At 36.7% G+C, this 18,802-nt stretch overlaps 1 protein-coding gene across 5 annotated transcripts in view; it reads right to left on the bottom strand.

The window, feature by feature from the left end:
- Rbm26 (RNA binding motif protein 26) overlaps positions 1 to 18,802 on the bottom strand; it is an 84,880-nt gene that overhangs the window by 7,308 nt on the left and 58,770 nt on the right. For all 5 annotated transcript variants that reach the window (XM_045145059.1, XM_045145057.1, XM_045145060.1 and 2 more), the window contains 7 exons: positions 16,714 to 16,839; positions 15,882 to 15,956; positions 14,250 to 14,417; positions 12,430 to 12,534; positions 8,452 to 8,652; positions 4,612 to 4,698; positions 371 to 484 (listed from right to left, as the gene is read on the bottom strand). In XM_045145059.1, coding sequence (XP_045000994.1) covers positions 371 to 484; positions 4,612 to 4,698; positions 8,452 to 8,652; positions 12,430 to 12,534; positions 14,250 to 14,417; positions 15,882 to 15,956; positions 16,714 to 16,839 — 876 coding nt within the window. The remainder of the gene's footprint in view (positions 1 to 370; positions 485 to 4,611; positions 4,699 to 8,451; positions 8,653 to 12,429; positions 12,535 to 14,249; positions 14,418 to 15,881; positions 15,957 to 16,713; positions 16,840 to 18,802) is intronic.

Here is an 18,802-nt window from a genome sequence, read left to right as displayed (position 1 = left end):
CAGAATCTACTATATAGCAAACATTCATTCTAATGAACTAAAACAGCATGAATTAAAATAAAAGAAAGCTGAAATGTTCATACAGCAATTGCATAGAAAACTCTAAGATTTAACATATTACAACTTGTGGCTAAAAATCTAACAGATACTTATTTTCTAAGAGTAAATGAAAGCCGAGTAAATAGCATATACTCCTTTTGGGTTGGCAATCCACAATTCTTCTCATTAACCCAAAAAATGTCAAGCTGTCTGTATTTATCTGATATCCCCTGTCTGGAATATGGCTCAGGAATAAAAGTTTATGTAAAAATCACATTTTGTATATGAACTAGGAATAATCAAGGGAAAGACAAGTCAAAAACACACATACTTCCTCTTCATCGGGTTCAACCTCTTCTGTCTCCACAGCTGAAAGACTCGTCATTGGTTTGTTCCATGCCAGCTTTAAATCCTGCCCTTTGAAGCGCGCTCCGTGAATAGCAGCCTAAAACAATTAAGAACATCTCAGTGAAGAGTACTTATCATCACAAAATAAAAAATTTCATTTTGTATAATATCTACATTAAAACAGCTAAATTCAACTAACAGATGAATATGTTTTTTGGATATCTACCTTTAATCTAATTATAATTTGCAATTTTGTTTCATGTGGTTATTTACTTTTAAAAATCAAACTAGGAACTGGGGGAATGGCTTAGTGGTTACAGCATTTGCCTCTGAAGCTAAGGACCCGGGGTTCTAGTCCCCAGGATACATGCAAGCCAGATGCACAAGGGGGCACAACTGACTTTGCAGTGCCTAGAGAAACTGGTGTGCCCATTCTCTCTATCTGTCCCTTTCTATCTCGTAAAATGTAAGTACAATATCTGGGCTGGGTAGATGGCTTAACGGTTAAGCCCTTACCTGTGAAACCTAAGGACTCTGGTTCGAGGCTCAATTCCCCAGGACCCACATTAGCCAGATGCACAAGGAGGTGCACATGTCTGGAGCTCGTTTGCAGTGGCTGGAAGCCCTGGCACGCCCATTCTCCCTCTCTCCCCCCCCCCCCCATCTGCCTCTTTTTCTCTCTCTGTCACTCTCAAACAAATATATAAAACTGAACAAAAAAAAATTTAAATCAAACTAATGACTTACAATATTTTTCAAAAGTAGACAATAATTTCCTATAATTGAGTAGAGCTATTTCCCTACTGGCCAATATATGAATAGAAGAAATACATTTGACAGTTCACAAAAAATGGCAACTACTATTTAAGATAATAACCCCAACACATGTTGAGATCTTGGCTATAGCTTCTGAATCAATCTCTAAATTAGGATCAATACACTATTAACTAGAAAATTTAATAAATATAAGAATTCTGCATATAAAGTATCACATTATTTTCAAACTACAGCAAATGATCACAACTACTACAAAATGTATGATACATAAGTAATGCAGCATAGAAACACCACCAAGGGAAAGAAACCCAAACCTGAAAAGTACAGTTATTTCTTATGTAGCTGAATGTAACTGAATGTGATAAAACTTGAACCTTAGAAACAGTTAAAGTGTAAGTATACACTATATTAACTGGTTTGTTTAGAAACAGTATTTTTAAAGTAACATGAATAAATCAAGTTAGCAACATACCAAATAACTCCTAGTCATAAAATATTTATAGTACAACCTAGAGGTAGAGCATACTATGAAGTGTAGAAACAATTACATGTTCATTGACATTTGACCATGAGTCCTATGATGTTCTAAAGTTCCAGGCATAAATTTTATATCTGTTCATACTAATTTATAATAAATTTCAAAACTTCATGCCTATTAAGAAGTGCAGCTCAGGGCTGGAGAGATGGCTTAGCCAAAGGACCCAGCTTCGATTTGCCAGGACCCACGTAAGCCAAATGCACAAGGGGCACATGCACCTGGAGTTCGTTTTCAGTGGCTACAGGCCCTGGTATGCCCACTCTCTCTGCCTGTCTCTCCTCTCTCTTTTTCTGCTTGCAAATAATAAAAATAAATGCAGCTAAGAATTTTTAGTTCATGGCCCCATCACAATGTCATACATTTTTGAAATAACTTATAATTTTTGAAGCTAAAATTATGTTATAAAAATATTATCAGGGACCTGGGGAGACCACTCAGTGGTTAAGGCATGGTAAAACCTAATGACCCAAGTACAGATCCACAGTAGCCATGTAAAACCAGAGGCACAAAGTGGTGCACGCATCTGGAGTTCATTTGCAGTGGCTAGAGGCTCTGATGTGCCTATCTCTGTGAAATTGCAAATAAATAAATATACATCATATTACTGTAAGGAATTCCAATTGTCTCCTGCAAGATATGACATATAAAACTTATTTTTGTTTTGTTTTTGTTTTCCGAGATAGAGTCTCACTCTAGCTCAGGCTGATCTGGAATTCACTATGTAGTCTCAGGGTGGCCTCGAACGCATGGTGATCCTACCTCTGCCTCCTAAGTGCTGAGATTAAATGTGTGCACCACCACGCCTGGAAAAACTTATTCTTTTATATAGCAAAAAAAAAAAAAAAAAAAAAACCTTTAAAAAGCAAGGAAAAATGCTATTGATAGTATCCGTAATAAGTTGGGGGAGGTATAATTTTGTGGTTATTCATATGGGGGGGGGAGGCATTTGTAATTTTTTTTCCAGGTAGGGTCTCACTCTAACTCAGGCTGACCTGAAACTCACTACATAGTTTCAGGTTGGCCTCGAACTCAAAATATTCCTCCTACCACAGCCTCCTGAGTGCTGGGATTAATAAAGGCATGCAGCACCATGCACAGTATATTACTACCATATATATCACAGTATATTACTACCATACATGTGTGTGTGTGTGTGTGTGTGTGTGTGTGTTTTACCTATGTATTATTATTATTATTTTTTGGTTTTTTGAGGTAAGGTCTTACTCTTAACTTAGACTGACCTAGAATTCATTCACTCATATTCTCAGGGTGTCCACGAACTCACAGCAATCCTACCTCTGCCTCCCGAGTGCTGGGATTAAAGGCATGCGCCACAACACCCAGCTTACTACTATTTCTGAAACAGGATCTAGCTGTGTAGCCCAACCTGGTAACTCATAATCTGCTTCAGTGTTCTATTCTATTCTGCATGCATGCATGCATGTGTGCGCGTGTGTATGCATGCACATAAGCATTTGTGTGGAAGTCAGAGAATATCATCTGCCCTCTATTGCTTTTCTGCCTTATTTCCTTGAAACAGTCTCACTGAAGCTAGCTGCCATTTTTCAGTGTGACTGGTTAACTACCAAGACCCCGTGTTTCTTTTGTCTCCACCTCCCTCAGCACTGAGGTTACAAGTACTCATGGTTACATTTCATTGTATGTTGGTGCTAGGGGTCATACTCAAGGTCTTCATTGTTACACACCCCACCGAGCCAACACTGTATTTTAAAGGATCAAACTCTAGGATCACAAATTCCTATTCTATGAAGTAATCTCCTGCACCCAACACCTCTACCACTCTAAACATGTTTGTAAGACTGATCAAACTCCTAAAAGGAACTCCCTTAGTGTTCCTTCATAAGGAAGAGAATACTCTCTACAAAAATGATAGATCCATGTTATAAGGTTTTATAAAAAAAAAAATGGGGGCTGAAAACTATTTGCCCTTAAAATAATGGCAAGGAGAAATAGTTACACTATCTTTTCTATAATTCCTTAAGAAAGAATACCCACCTCAAACCCACATTTCACTCCTGTTTTCCTATTTTTTTTTTTTCTTCCAGCTTTTAAATTCAAATGAAAGACAAGGTAAAAAAGACCTGTGGTCTGTCATTAGAAAGTCAATTCAAGGGCTGGAGAGATGGCTTAGAGGTTAAGATGCTTGCCCGTGAAGCCAAAGGACCCATGTTTGAGTCCCCAGATCCCACATAAGCCAGACATACAAGGTGAAGCATGCACAGGTCACACATGCACACATCTGGGGTTCAATTACATTGGCTGGAGGCCCTGGTGCACCAATTCTCTTTCTCTTGTTAAGGAAAAAAAAAAAAATGTGACTGTTAGGCTTGTCTCAAAAGAAAAAAAAGGCGATTCAAGACATACAGTTTAAGACACCAGTACGAAGAGTGAACTCTAGTGGCAATCTGCTGAATGTATACTGAGCTGGGGTGCTTTAGAATTCAGCCTACTATTGTCACTAGAAGTAGCCCATGAGGAATAAAAAGAAAAGCTGTGCAACAGTGTTGATGTTTTCCCTGTTTCTACTTAACGTAACTATCACCAATCATACTGCTAACACAGGCTTTGATCTTGGCAGACCGGAAAAAAAGAACAAATATGGTAGAAAGTGGAGTCACTCTATCTCTGTAAGAAACATTCTTGGTGTGCTCAGACAATATGATCTGATATTCAACTTTACCTTTTTGACTTTACACATGTTCTAATATCATACTATCTACAGTTTATCTAACTGCACTAGGCTATGTTATGTGGAGATAAATTACACTTCAAATATTCTACCTATTGATTTGTAGTTATTCAATAAACAAATTTAATTTACAATAAATCTTAAAAGCAGTATTTATTATTTAAATCTAAAGTTCTCATAAATTACTTTCAATACTTACTGCTTCTGCTTCTGCTCTTGTCTTGAAGGTAATTACTGCATGAAGTGAAGAGTCATCAATCTGACAGTCCTCAATTTCACCATATTGCTGTAAATTAAAAAATAAGTATTTCTTCCAAATAAAGATTTTGAAATATCTGTAACTCCCCATAGCATTAAAATACTAATGAGCATCAATTAATTGAGAATATACAATAATACTAGTAGAACTGAATAGATTAATTCATTTCAGTAATTGATATTATAAAGTATGGCCCTATCTTCTAATCCTAGTTCCAATTCTGTATTTTCCAGAGTTATTGAAACTTCTCTTATTTTTTCAGTCTGTGTTGGGGTGGGAGGAGGGGAGTGCACACGTATACATGTACATCTGGTAGCCAGAGGACAGTCTCAGATGTCTTTCCTAGGGTGCTGCCCACCTTTTGCTTCTATGGGTTTTTCCCCCCCTTTATCTTTTGAGTATCTCTCACTTGCTTCTAGCTGGCCAGAGAACCCCAGGGATCCATCTAGTTCTGTATTCCCAGCACTGGGATTATGAGCAAGCTTCACCACATCTAGCTTCTTTTGGGAGTCAAACTCTGGCCCTCATGTTAGCAAGGCAACCAAGTAAGCTAGGCCATATTCTTTAAATGTATAAATAGTGAACAAAATCTCAGCTTTTATACTGACCTTCCTCTTATTATTCCAATCCCATAACAAGCTAATTCTTAAATAGTATGAACACTCAAACTATGAAATTTTGCCTATCATTTCCAATAAAGGGAGGGAAAGATTCAGAGAATTTAAGTAATTTTCCCAAGCTATTATGTGAATTATCATGATAAAGGTTCAGGCCTTTTGGTTCAAAAGCATGCCTTTAATCCCAGCACTGGGGAGGCAGTGGTAGGAGGATTGTGAGTTTGAGGCCACCCTGAGACTACATAGTGAGTTCCAGGTCAGCCAAAGTGAGACCCTACCTCAAAAAACAAAAACAAAAAATTTCCCACTCTTAACTGACTTCCTTACTACTTCTTTTTTTTTTTTTTCCCCCGAGGTAGGGTCTCACTCTGGTCCAGGTTGACCTAGAATTAATTCTGTCATCTCAGGGTGGCCTTGAACTCTTGGTGAACTCTACCTCTGCCTCACGGAATTAAAGGCGTGCGCCAACACGCCCAGCTCTGACTTCCTTGCTTCTATACTCCCCCTTAACCATACAATCTTTAGAATATTTACCACACAAACTTTAGAATAATATCTTTAGAATATTAGAATAATGAATTATGTCTGGTTGAAGTTTGTTTGATTTCCCATGTACTAGAGTCTTTTTCTACAATATAAAGTTTTAGTCCCTTGTACACTGAACCCAAAATTAAACTATAAACATAATTTCATTAAACACATGCTTACACATGCACACATACCACACCAAAGGAAACATTTTTGTGGTGCAGAGTAAAGAGAATGGACTCTACAATTAATCAAAATCCCAGCTTTCAGTTCTAAGCTTTGCAAACTTGAACAAGTTACTCAATCTCTAGTTTCATGTCATCAACTATAAAATGGGCATCTATAAAATAAATCTATTACTACGGTGAGTCAAATGATTCCTAGTGTGCTAAGTTATTTTTTAAAGTAATCACAATAATATCTGCCATAACACAAGTACTATTTAAGTTTTAGCTTAGCTGTAATTTTCATTATTATTATTATGGGTCTCACTGGATAAATTAAAGAAAGCATTTTTGTCAATCATGATTTTAACAGTCAATTAACCTTTAATAATGTAAACTTTGACAGGTGTAGTGGTGCATGCCTTTAATCTCAGCACTTGGAGGCCAGGGTAGAAGGATCGCTGTGAGTTCAAGGCCAGCCTCGGTCCCAGGTGAGTCTGGGCTAGAGTTGAGACCCTACCTTGAAAAAAATAAACTTTTTCTCAACTCACATGTTCAAATTACATTCAGAAAGAGAAGCTTAACTTTAAGTATGCATTCTTACTTAACAACACATAATTTTCAAATGTGAAATAACCACTGCTAATATGTATTTACAAGCAGAAAAGGCAAGGGAGAGAGAATGAATATGGGAATGCAACACCAGATACATTTACCACTTTAGTACATCTGGCTGTAAGTGGATACTGGGGAATCAAAACCTGAGTAGTTAGGCTTTGCAGGGAAGCACCTTAGCCATTTAAGCACTGAGCCATCACTCTAGCCCCAACTGCTATCTTTTGAGTGGAGCTCAAATCTCCAAGTGTATGAAACAATCTGCATTTAAAGCTTTACTCAAACCATCTTAGTTTCAGCAAAATATAATTTTAACAAATTCATGCTATTTGTTTGGATTATTTTAGTACAGTGATTACTAGTTTTCTGATTAGTCATATAAACTACATGCAAGACACTTAAATTATTTGGATCTCTTTTCCTCTGTGGGAGGTGTGGGAGTGTGGTGTATATCAGGGAAGAGTTGAGCTAGATTATCTCCAAGCTTATCTCGTTAAATCCATAAGCTCAGGAGTTTCCAGACTCCTCATCCTTAAATATTCATCATTTTGGTTATTTCTTAAACATCAATCACTTCTTTTAAAACCTCCATATGTTCTGACAAAATATCTGTTTTGCTAACTGCTACACATCTGGAACATGACTGTCAGATCCTTAAATCTGAATTTTTAAAGGTGAAATTATCCATGCACCTTCTACAAGCTTACTTATCATTCTAAACAGTGTCACTACCTCATTGAACTTTCCTCTACTATTCTTTTTCTATCACATGCCAGGGTAAAAGCATTCTTCTCTAAGTTATTAAATACTTAACAGTATTTAGTATGCTAAGTTTACTATAAATTATCTTTTCAGTTAACTTCTATTAACTTGTATTAAACCAAAGTATTTAAAGACTTAAAGGTAAAGAGCTGGCTGTTTACTTCCTATACCCAGAGTAATTACTGTAAGTAAGGCTGATGGTAAACTTTACCATCATGCTTGAAACTTTGCAATAACACTAAGAACTACAACATGTGTGATGAAAGGAAAGTAAGGCTATGTATATAATTTATCTCAGAGGGTTTGATTATCAAAACTAGAATCTTTTTGTCCTTTCTTATGGGCCAACCTAATACCACTAGACAGATACACTTAAATTATACCTTTGACCTGACGAGGCAACTTTTAGATCCTATATTAAAATTTTTCCTTGTTTCAATTCTGGTGAGCTAGACCAAGAGCATAATATTAACAAAACTACATTTTGGTTTTTAAAAACGTGGATGCCCCATGGAACATGGAGGTTTTTTTTTTTTTTTTCCGTAGAAGTAAATTAGTCAACTAACGTGCTCAGGAAGCCCCTATCTGAAACAATTTTTACCTATCTAATGTCACAACATATGAAAGACTACTTACTAGGTTTTTTAAAGAAATGTACAAATGGGCTGGAGAGACGGCTTAGCATTTAATGCACTTGCCTGCAGAGCCTAGGGACCAAGGTTCAATTCCCAAGTACCCAAATAAGCCAGATGCATGGTGGTGCATCTGCATGAATACAAGGTGGAGCATATGTCTAGAGTTCACTTGCAGTGGCTGGAAACCCTAGCATGCACATTCTCTATCTGCCTCTCTCTCTCTCTCAAAATAAAATAAATAAAATATCTTTTTTAAAAAGATTTTTAAAAATAGAAATGTAACAATTTCCTCTGGTAAACAAAAAGGCCCCACTGTTCTTATTTTACAAATACTTCAAGTCCTTTGTTCAGATAAATAAGCAGAAATTATTCATGTCATTTTCATATTTTTTTGGTTTTAATTCCACTATCCCCAAAAAGGATTATCAGTATTTATTGTGCTGACTAGTAAGAAAGTACCGCAAAATGAGGAAGGAGATCTTCTCGATCACTCTCTGTAAATGCAGAAATCTCCAATGCTCTGGGTCGGTGATCCACCACAGCATGTCCAGGCACACCTCGCCCTCGCCCTCGCCCCCTGCCTCGGCCATGAGTTGCACCTCTACCTCTTGAATGAATCCCTCTACCTCGACCAGATGAAAGAATCCCTCGCTTTGCAGCCTAGAAGAGATTAGGACACACAGGTTAAACAATTTGAAATGCTTACCAAAACTGTTTGTTTTTGGAGTTCAGGGTATTGAAGTATCTGTATAAACTTTACTTCCTCAGCATGTAACTACAAATACTAAACACTCCAGTCCAGTGTTACACTCTGACAGATGACACAAACTTTATGCAGTGGACCCCAGATTTAAATAGCACAATGGGAGAGTTTTGATCTTTATTTCAGTGCCAGAGGTAGGATACCTCTCAGTGAGTTCTTGGCCAGACAGGCCCCTGGAGCCCCCAGAACTACATGGTAAGACCCTACTGCTGAAGACTCCACATGCTTGGGCTGCAGGTCTCTGAAAACTGGAAGCCTCTTCCCTGTTACTAGCTGCCAGGATGCTTGACAGACCTATGGACGCTGTTGGGAGGGAAGACATCAATTGTTAAACCAGCAAGCTTTACAGCTGGCCAGCCAGGCCAAATGTACCAACTGGCATATTAGTGGCATAGGCTGTTATGAGTGAGATAACCAACTGCTTTGGTAGGATTTGAGGCCCACTCCATGGGAGGGAATACATGCCTGGTGCTGAACACCAAAAAGCCTATGGCTTGGGAGGTCACAAGCCCTAGGGAAGGGCAACTACTGTTATCTGGCTAAAGGGATATATTATGCCCGCCAAACTGTCCTCTGCATACTTATATTTCTGCCTACATATTAATGCTACTCTCACTTTTGGTTACAGAAGCTTCTCTCTTCTGATGGTAGTGATCACTAGGGTAACTCAAAACTCACCCATGTGCTGAGAAGACATGACAGTGGAGTGTTCAGCACTAAGTGAGACATCTCAACCATAAACCCTCCCCATGTCTCAGGACCACTGCAGAAGTGGTGGCAGAAGAATGAAAAGAATGTGAAGGAAGGGGAGGAATGTTTATAGTTCAGCATTCCAGACCCAAAATGTCCTTAATATCATAGGGGCTGATGCTACCTGCACAAGACCTACATAATGGGGGGGAGGGGAGATGGCATCAAAACAGAAGAAACTAATTGGAAAGAAGAGATTCAGTGGAGGAGGGACTTGGAAGGGGGGAACAGTGGTGGTAGGAGGGGATTATAATCATGGTGTATTTGTGAAAGCTGTCAATAAACAGTTTAAGATAATACATTTATGAGTAACAAATATAAACATGGTAATTAACTGAATGCGGACATTAAGACGCCCTATTTCTGGTCTGTATTAACTATATACACATGGGTCTTGAAATACAATTAGAACACGTGGATGAGGACTGGAAGTCACCCAAATGGAAATATCAAGCACCAGGTACAACTGGTAAATCAGTATTTCACCTAATTTTAACATTATCTAATCATAAAAAATTTAAACAATGCTAAGTGAAATAAGCCCTACACAAACAGAAACCCACTGTATGATTTAACTTATATAAAGAATCTTTACTTTAAAGAAAAAAAGAAAAGGCCGGATATGGTGGCACATGCCTTTAATTCCAGCACATGGGAGGCAGAGATAGGGGGATTGACAGGAGTTCAAAGCCACCCTGAGAATATATAGTGGATTCCAGGTCAACCTGGTCTAGAGACCCTACCTCAGAAAAATGAAAACCAAAAAGTCATAAAATATTATGGTAATAAAAGGCTATGGTAGCACAAAAAGAAAAGAAAATGGGGAGACACTGGGTGAAAGTCTTCCACTAGATAGCAGTACTGTCATACACCATGACAAGGACATCTATTCAAAGTGTGTACCTGAAAACAAGCCAGGGCACAGTGGCGCACGCCCTTAATCCCAACACTTAGGAGGCATCATGAGTTCAAGGACACCCTGAGACTACAAAGTGAATTCCAGGTCATCCTAGGCCAGAGTGAGACCCTACCTGGAAAAACCGGAGGGGGGGGGAGGGAGGGGGCGTACCTAAAAACAGCCAAGAAAATACTTTCCCACCCCTGGTGCTGAAGACCACTCAGGTCCCCCAAGGAACACATTATTAAATGTTGCATTTTCATACGGAAAATGAAGTGATGGATATTTTAATTTTGATAAATGCCATAATTAAACATATATCCAAACATCATGCAGAATATAGTATATAAAATATAGTATCTAAAAATAAAAAACAGGGATGACCAAATAAGCTTTAAAAGTCAAAGGCGAGTAAAAGAAGGACTCTAAAATGCTCCCTGAAAACTAAATTTGAGCAAATTTTAACAATAAATATGTACCCCTGAAAATTCAAATTAAAAGCTTCCAATACATCCTAGAGTCAAAAAAAAAAAAAAAAAAAACATTTAATCTAATCTTTTCTAGATGCATTTAGTATTAAGATCTTTACTCAGAAATGTCTAATATCAATTACTGGAATTAATGTGATGAATGAACACTCTGGAAAATACTGCATGGTTGCATACACCAGTACTGACTGCAAACCAAATGTAAGCCATCATACAAGACCAGAAAATACCATACTCTAACAAACAATACATGGTGTAATAAAATGTTTGGTAATGCTACTATTTACTTAACTAAAAGTATATGCCAGAATTTTGAAAATATGGTGTTTTCCACACCAGCAGTGACATGAACTTCCCACAACAGAGAAAACCCGTTATTTTTAATTAGGGTGTGTGTGTGTATGTGTGTGTGTGTACGACCACGCCCGTGTACATGTGCTATGCATGCATGTGCCATGATGCACATATGGAGGTCAGAGGACAACCTTCGATGTTCCCCCTCTCTTCCCACAGCCTTCATTTTTCAGGTGGTCTTCCTTGTTGTTTTGCCACTGCTACTAGACGCATTATAGACATTTGTGCCACATGGCATTACATTGGTGCTCAGGAGTTCATCTCAGTGCCGTTAATCATTGAAACATCTCCCCAGTAAGAAAACAAAATTTTTACATTAACATAAAAGAAACCATACTTTGGAGGAGGACACAGAGATAACCAGATCATGGTTAGAAAAAGCAAATGTATACAGGTTTAGAACAATATTCCATAGCTTCACATCCTCAGACAAGATTGGATCTTAAGATAAGTCTAGTAGCTGCTAAAAGTTAAATCTTTAATACTTGCACATCAGTATTCAATAGATTTCTACTGCATTGTAAGGAAAAATAAAAATATATGTCAGCAAACTTTTTGTGTCAAACGATGAACAGATATTAATATATCTTTCTATATTTCATGATGTAATTCTATTTTTAAGCATGTCTGTTAAATAGTAAAGATAGACATATAAGTTCTTCTAAAAGAAATTTTGCTAGATCTCTTAAAAACCATGCAACTTGTTTTCTTTTAAACATCTACAGCACCATCTATAGGCAAAACTTAAGTAAGCATGCTTTGCAACACAGAATTACAACTAAAGACTGATATTTATAACAATTTCATATAATGTGCCTGTATATGCAAAGACTATATCTATATAAATATCTAAGAAGCCCTCAATAGTCTTTGGTCCCAAGAAGACAATGCTCCTTGCCCCCAGACATTTATCGCAAAAAAAGGAGGGGGGAGGGAATAAAATTCACTGGAAATGGACACACCTAGGTATACAAGTAGAAGCACTTAACTCTCACTAAATAAAAAAATTTTATAGTAGTTCTGAAAAATCTATTAACCTCTTCTCCTATCTCAACATCTTTACGTATGCAAGGTAGTCTATAACTGCTGAGGAGAACTAAGAATACCCGTTTTCAAGTTTACCATAACTACATCTCTTCTTTTAAGTGCAGTTATGTAGCTAGGTAGCTATGTCACTAACATACTTCCAACTGTAATTCTGTGTATCTTCTTCTAAGTTCAGTGACTTCTTCACCAGCCTGCATCTTCTTATATAAATCCAGTTCTGTGTCAAGTAATTCCTTCTGCATCTAGAAAACAATGAGGATTTTAGGTAAAACAATTGATATAATGCATTTATACAAAACATTTTTTACAAGGAACTTTTATTCATTCTCATTTAATCCACATATTTCATTTTTTAAAATAAGCTTATTTTTAGTCAAGGATGCTTGGCCTCCCAACTGTTGACATTACAGATTATGTGTTACCATACTCGACTATATTTCTTTTGTAGAAATATTACTCTAGTTCAACCCATCAACCATCTCTGGTTAGTAACACTGCAGAAGTTTCATAAATTATTATTACTTCAACTGATTACCCTATCATACATTTTCAAACAACATGGATTCTATGGACATAGTAAAATTTGGTAAACAGAGTGAGATGACCAAAAAAACAAGGGGTTAACAAACAAGATATAGTGTATCTTTCTATAGGTAATACACTATACCTAGACGTTTCTGTGTGCATATATACATAAAACATATCTTTTCTATCTATGGTATTTTATATAATATATAGATACATACACAGATTTGAAGAATGAACTAATTTCTAATGATGATGGTAATCCACAATAAGTAGGGAGAGTATGTCCGGATCAGATAGGAAAGGGTCCTCTGTGTCTATCTTTTTGTATAATTTGACTTTGAGTCACATTAACTGCTTTAAAAACAATTAGATCAGCAAGAACTGGAGCCAGGAGAGGGGATCTAAAACTGAAACAAGCCAGGCATGGTGGCACATGCCAGGTCAGTCTGGGCTACAGAAGACCATACCTCAAAAACCAAAATAAACAAACTACAAATCAATCTTTGGGGCTGGAGAGATGGCTCAGTGGTTAAAGTGTGTGCTTGTGAAGTCTAAGGACCCAGGTTTCACTCTCCAGGTCCCATGTAAGCAGATGCACAAGGTAGTGCATGTGCTTGGAATTCATTTGCAGTGGCTAAAGGCCCTGGCACGCCCATTCATTCTCATTCTCTCCCCCCCACTGTCTCAAATAAAAATAACCTGAAAACAAAAAATAGACATAACTTTATCTGACTAGAAAAAAGTAAGCCTAGTTCATTGTTATGACTTAACTTTAAGTGGAATATATTGAGTTTGTAAAGAATGCAAATAAAAGATGAATTCTACAATTGTTGGAAGCAATAATATTGCAATATTTTGAATAGATTACATTTCTGAATTATCATTATGCAAAGAGTCAATAAAATACAATAAAAGACAAAAAAATATGGTAGTGACATCAATATGATGACTTGATACATATATATCAAGGAGAAATATGATATAAACTGGATGTTCTTTCCTCACTTGTTCCATCTGAAATCATCTTGCTCAGATTTGTTTTGTTGAGGTAGGGTCTCATTCTAGCCTGGGCTATCATGTAAATCACTCTGCAGCAACATGCTGGCCTCAAATTCAGGGCAAACCGCCTACTTCAGTCTTTGAGTGCTGTGATTAAAGGCAAGTGCCATGCCTGGGTTGGCCAGTTATTTTAAGATTAATATACTTGACATTTCTTCTTTGCAAATAATTTGTCCTGTAGTGATGCTGAAACTACTTGGTTACACCAATACTCCTATCACTTTATCCTAAAACCATCTTTCCAAAATCATCCAAAACTTTAAAGGAAGGTAAATGGTCAGACTTTGAACAAAGGATATAATACGAAAGTGAAACTGAATCTTAAATATGTCAAGTAAGTAGTTAAGAGTAACAAGACAAATTAAAATACCTGAGTCTTGGTTTTTATACTTTTTGGAAGACAGCGTCCAGGAGAAGTAGCTTTGACCTCATCTTTCAACTTGGTTATATTTTTTGTCAAAACCTCTAAGGTTTTCATTATTTCAGCTTTATCTTCAGACTTCATTGCTTTGTTTTTTTCTAATTTTGAAATTAACATCTGCCAATTGTTTAAACAAGTATTTTAAGAGACTTCTATCATGACTAATAAAGCAAATACAACAAATAAATACACCAACATTACTACTTTTAGTCTATACGTTCATTGACAAGGCTAACAACTCCTAAATATATAAAGATAGCAAAATATCAAGTTTGGTCATGTTAACTAGATCTTGTAAAAAATATCTCCATTACTTGCAAGCACAAACACAGAAAGAGAGCAAGAGAATACATGTGCTAGGGCCTCTTGCCACTGTAAATGAACTCCATATACATTTGCAACTTTGTGTATCTGGCTTTACATGGATACTGGGGTACTAAACCCAGGCCATCAGGATTTGTAAGCCAAGCGTCCTTAACCACTATCTCTCGAGTCCCTGATGTTAGCTGTATTCAACTCTTCCAAACAATTTACTTTGAGAAGAATTTTACTACTGTTTGGCTTTCTGAGAACGTAAGTTCAAGGCATGTAACTAAAAATTCAAAAACTTATCTGTGAAGAGTTATCCATTTGCTGTAATACCCAAAATTTTACTTTCTAAACCATCTGTTGATATAGGTATCTTAAATATTCTAATATCAAATACAGTCTGTATGAAAAAGAGAAAGAACCACAGGAAAGGCTTTATGACCCCTTTAATATAACAGGATATTAGAAACAGAGAAGGTATCATTACTTTGTCAAAGAGAACTGTGATGGTTAGTCTGTGAGTGATTATCTCCAGCATGGACAAGAATAAGACAAAGTAAAACAATATACAAAACACATACGTTCCTGAGTTAAAATGGCCTCAATTTTTCATTGTGATTCCTCTTTAGAAAGCATATCCCAACTTATAAAAGGCTTATTTATTTGCTCAAAATGTAAGAGCATTTTTTCTTGTTTTTCTTTTTACACAGGTTTCACTAGGTAGCTTAGGATGGCCTCAAACTTAACAGATCAAATGCCTCAGTCTCCCCAAGTGCTTAAAGAGTATTTTTGCCCAGCAGAAATGTAGTTTCTATTGTTCCAAATACTCTACTACTAACTCTCACTACAACACATAATCAAGAACTGATCCTAATTAAATGTCATAAATTAGAGCAATACTGCCCAAAAGGAACACCAAACACATAATTTTATTGTTTCAGTAGACACATTAAAAGATAAAAAAGAAACAAATTTAATTCATCAATTTAACCTAATTTAACAAAAAGAATTACACAGTCCAAATCATGCTAAGTCAGATGAGGCTTCTGACTACCCTCTAGGACAACAGAGGTAGAGTGTCCCAAGCCCGTGAAGAAGGTACATACCAGTAGTGCAACAAGGGCTCCATTTCAACACTGGCTCAGTCTGTCACTTTTAGCAGCACCAACTACAGTAAGTCTATTTCTTATGACTAAATAATATAAGAAGAAATCCACTAAAAATTCTAACACTGGTAAGTAAATCTTGCCAGATTTAGCTTTAATATTTTACCTTCTGTGTTTCAATGTGCTTCTCTAAGATTTCTTGTTTCCTTTTCCTTACATCCTGCTGAAGTTTCAGAGCTTCCTAGAGTCAAAATTCAAAAATATTACTAGGATATTAGTAGTATAAACAAAATAATGCTGTTTGTCTCTGTAAAATTTCAATGTGTATTCAAGTTTCAAGGATCAGCCAGGGAAAACAACCACTCAAAGAAAATATATTTTATTGCTACCCACTGGAAGATTAAAAGTTCAGTAGCAGACAACATATATATATACCTGTTCATCTTTTTTAAGATGTCTTTTTAGAAATATTTATTTTTTTAAAAGAGACAGTAGGTGAATGTGTGTGTGTGTGTGTGTGTGTGTGTGTGTGTGTGTGTACACGCGCATGCGTGTGCGCACATGTGCATGTCAGAGCCTCTTGCTATTGCAAATGAACCACAGACCCATGAGCCACATTGTTCACCTGGCTTTTACTTGAGTACAGGGAAACTGAACCTGGGCCAACATGCTTTTCAAGCAAAAGCCCTTAACCACAGTCATCTCCCCAACCACTTGTTTGTTATGGTATTTTAAAACACAAACAAATGGGGGCTGAGGAAATAGCTCATTGGTTGACAGCACTCGCTTGCAAATCCTGCTGGCCTAAGTTCAATTTCCCAGTATCCATGTAAAGCCAGATGCAGAAAGTGGTAGGCACATGCATCTGGAGTTCATTTGCTATGGCACAAGGCCCTGGCCTGACCACTCACTTTCTGTCAAATAAATAAAATACATTTCTTAAAAACCCCACAAACACATACATAAGTTTTCCTACATGCAAATTTGACTGTGCTCACCTGTTTTTTCTTCTGTGCTTCATTATTATCAAGTGTAAGAGAGGAAGCAAGTATAGACTTTTGTGCAGCCTTCAAAGCAGCTGGATTATATACAGTTTTCGTTAGGCCAGTAGATGTAGACAACACCTACCAATACAAATGCAATTTTTTCAAAACTCTTATCTATAAACTCAACTTTAAAGCACACCTGTCAAAAGTTAAAATGACTAAATCATATTTCATGATTTGAAAGGAATGGTATGAGTAATAGACAATAAAATGAAAAAATTTTCAAATTACCAAATACCTATTAGAAAAAGCAAAGCCAAAGAGAAAAATGTCGAACCAAAGCAAAACAAAGCAAAGCAAAAAAAAAAAAAAAAAAAAAAAGTGTCATTACTGTATGTATCTATCACTCAGCACATACTAGCTTCTGAATACATTAAATATGATCTCTACTGACAAAGGCAAAGATTACAGAAGAAAAGCACAGGAATAAACTGGATTTTCATACAAAGAATGGAGCAGGATCACTTTTATTTTGTAGCTCTGAGATAAATGCAACAATCATTCTACATTCCATGCTGGCAATTTGTCTCCTGCATGATCTTACCCTTGTAAACCAAGCTCAAAGTCAAAATAACCCAATCTAGATTGCCACAAAGCATTAGCATTTTTCTATTCACACAGTTGCTTATATGAAAAATTACTTCAGCCATTAGGCAAAATTATCATTTATTTTTAGCTAATATTAGCTATGCAGTGAAAACTAACAAGGGCTAGAGGGATGGCTTAGTAGTTAAGGTGTTTGTTGCAAGGCCAAAGGACCCAGGTTCAATTCCCCAGAAACCAGGTTAGCCAGATGCACAGGTGGCGCGTACATCTGGAGTTCATTTGCAGTGGCTGGAGGCCTTGACACACCCGTCCTCTTTTTCTCTCTCCCTACCTCTTTCTGTCAAATAAATTAATTAGGGGTGGAGAGATGGCTTAGTGGTTAAGTGCTTGCCTGTGAAGCCTAAGGACCCCGGTTCGAGGCTCAGTTCCCCAGGTCCCACGTTAGCCAGATGCACAAGGGGGCGCACATGTCTGGAGTTTGTTTGCAGTGGCTGGAAGCCCTGGCACTCCCATTCTTTCTCTCTCTCCCTCTGTCTGTCTGTCTTTCTGTGTCTGTCACTCTCAAATAAATGAGTAAATAATGGACAAAAAATATTTTAAAAATTTAATTAATTAATTACTATTTTAAATTAAATTTAAATTTATTATTATTATTATTTTTAAAATAATATTATTATTTTTAAAATTATTATTTTAAATTAAATTAATTAATATTTTAAAAAAAGAAAAATAACCTGATAGTATATGTCTTCTTTTGGTCTACATGGTAAGGACCTGTTGTGTTTCCTATACCTACATCTTATTGACAAACTGTAATGAGACAATGGTAAGGTAAAGAGTACTTTCCAGGGACTCAGTGCACTCATCTGTAAAACTGAGTTTCATCCCAAATGCTCTCCTTGAGCATACTATATTTCACTTGGTTCATCACTATCTCCAGTACCTAAACAATGCCAGGCACATAGTAAATATTCAATAACCACTTTTGTACTAAACTGAATTGAAATGATTACAGGTCAGAGGAAGTAATCTTTTCTATACAAATTTTAAGTGAAAAGTAAGTAAAGTGTGTAGAGGTTCTTTTTATTTTCTTCAAAGCAAAACGTAAGCTTCATGAGATAGTTACCAGTTCTTGGAAAAATTTCTTATAAAACCTAAACATGTGCCTGGAGAGATGGTTTAGCGTTTAAGGCACTTTTCTGAGAAGCCAAAGAGCCCATGTTTGACTCCGAAGATCCATGTAAACCAGATGTACAAGGTGACACATGTGCCAATATGGAGTTCAAGTACAGTGGCTGGATGTCCTGGAACACCAATGCTCTTTCTCTCTCATTTAAAAAAGAAAAAAAAAACCTAAACATGAGACATAAAGCCATCAATTTTCCAAAACAAAAGCCTACCTCAAAAACAGCCCATGGCCTAAAAAAATGACATGCATATGGAAGAATATGAGTGAAAGAAATAGACCTACTTTTTAGCTAGCAAAATGTGAATT

This window comes from Jaculus jaculus, chromosome 3 (assembly GCF_020740685.1).
Source record: "Jaculus jaculus isolate mJacJac1 chromosome 3, mJacJac1.mat.Y.cur, whole genome shotgun sequence".
Lineage (NCBI taxonomy): Eukaryota > Metazoa > Chordata > Mammalia > Rodentia > Dipodidae > Jaculus > Jaculus jaculus.
The sequence above is the reverse complement of the archived record's forward strand: the minus strand, read 5'-3'. Positions and strand labels throughout refer to the sequence as shown.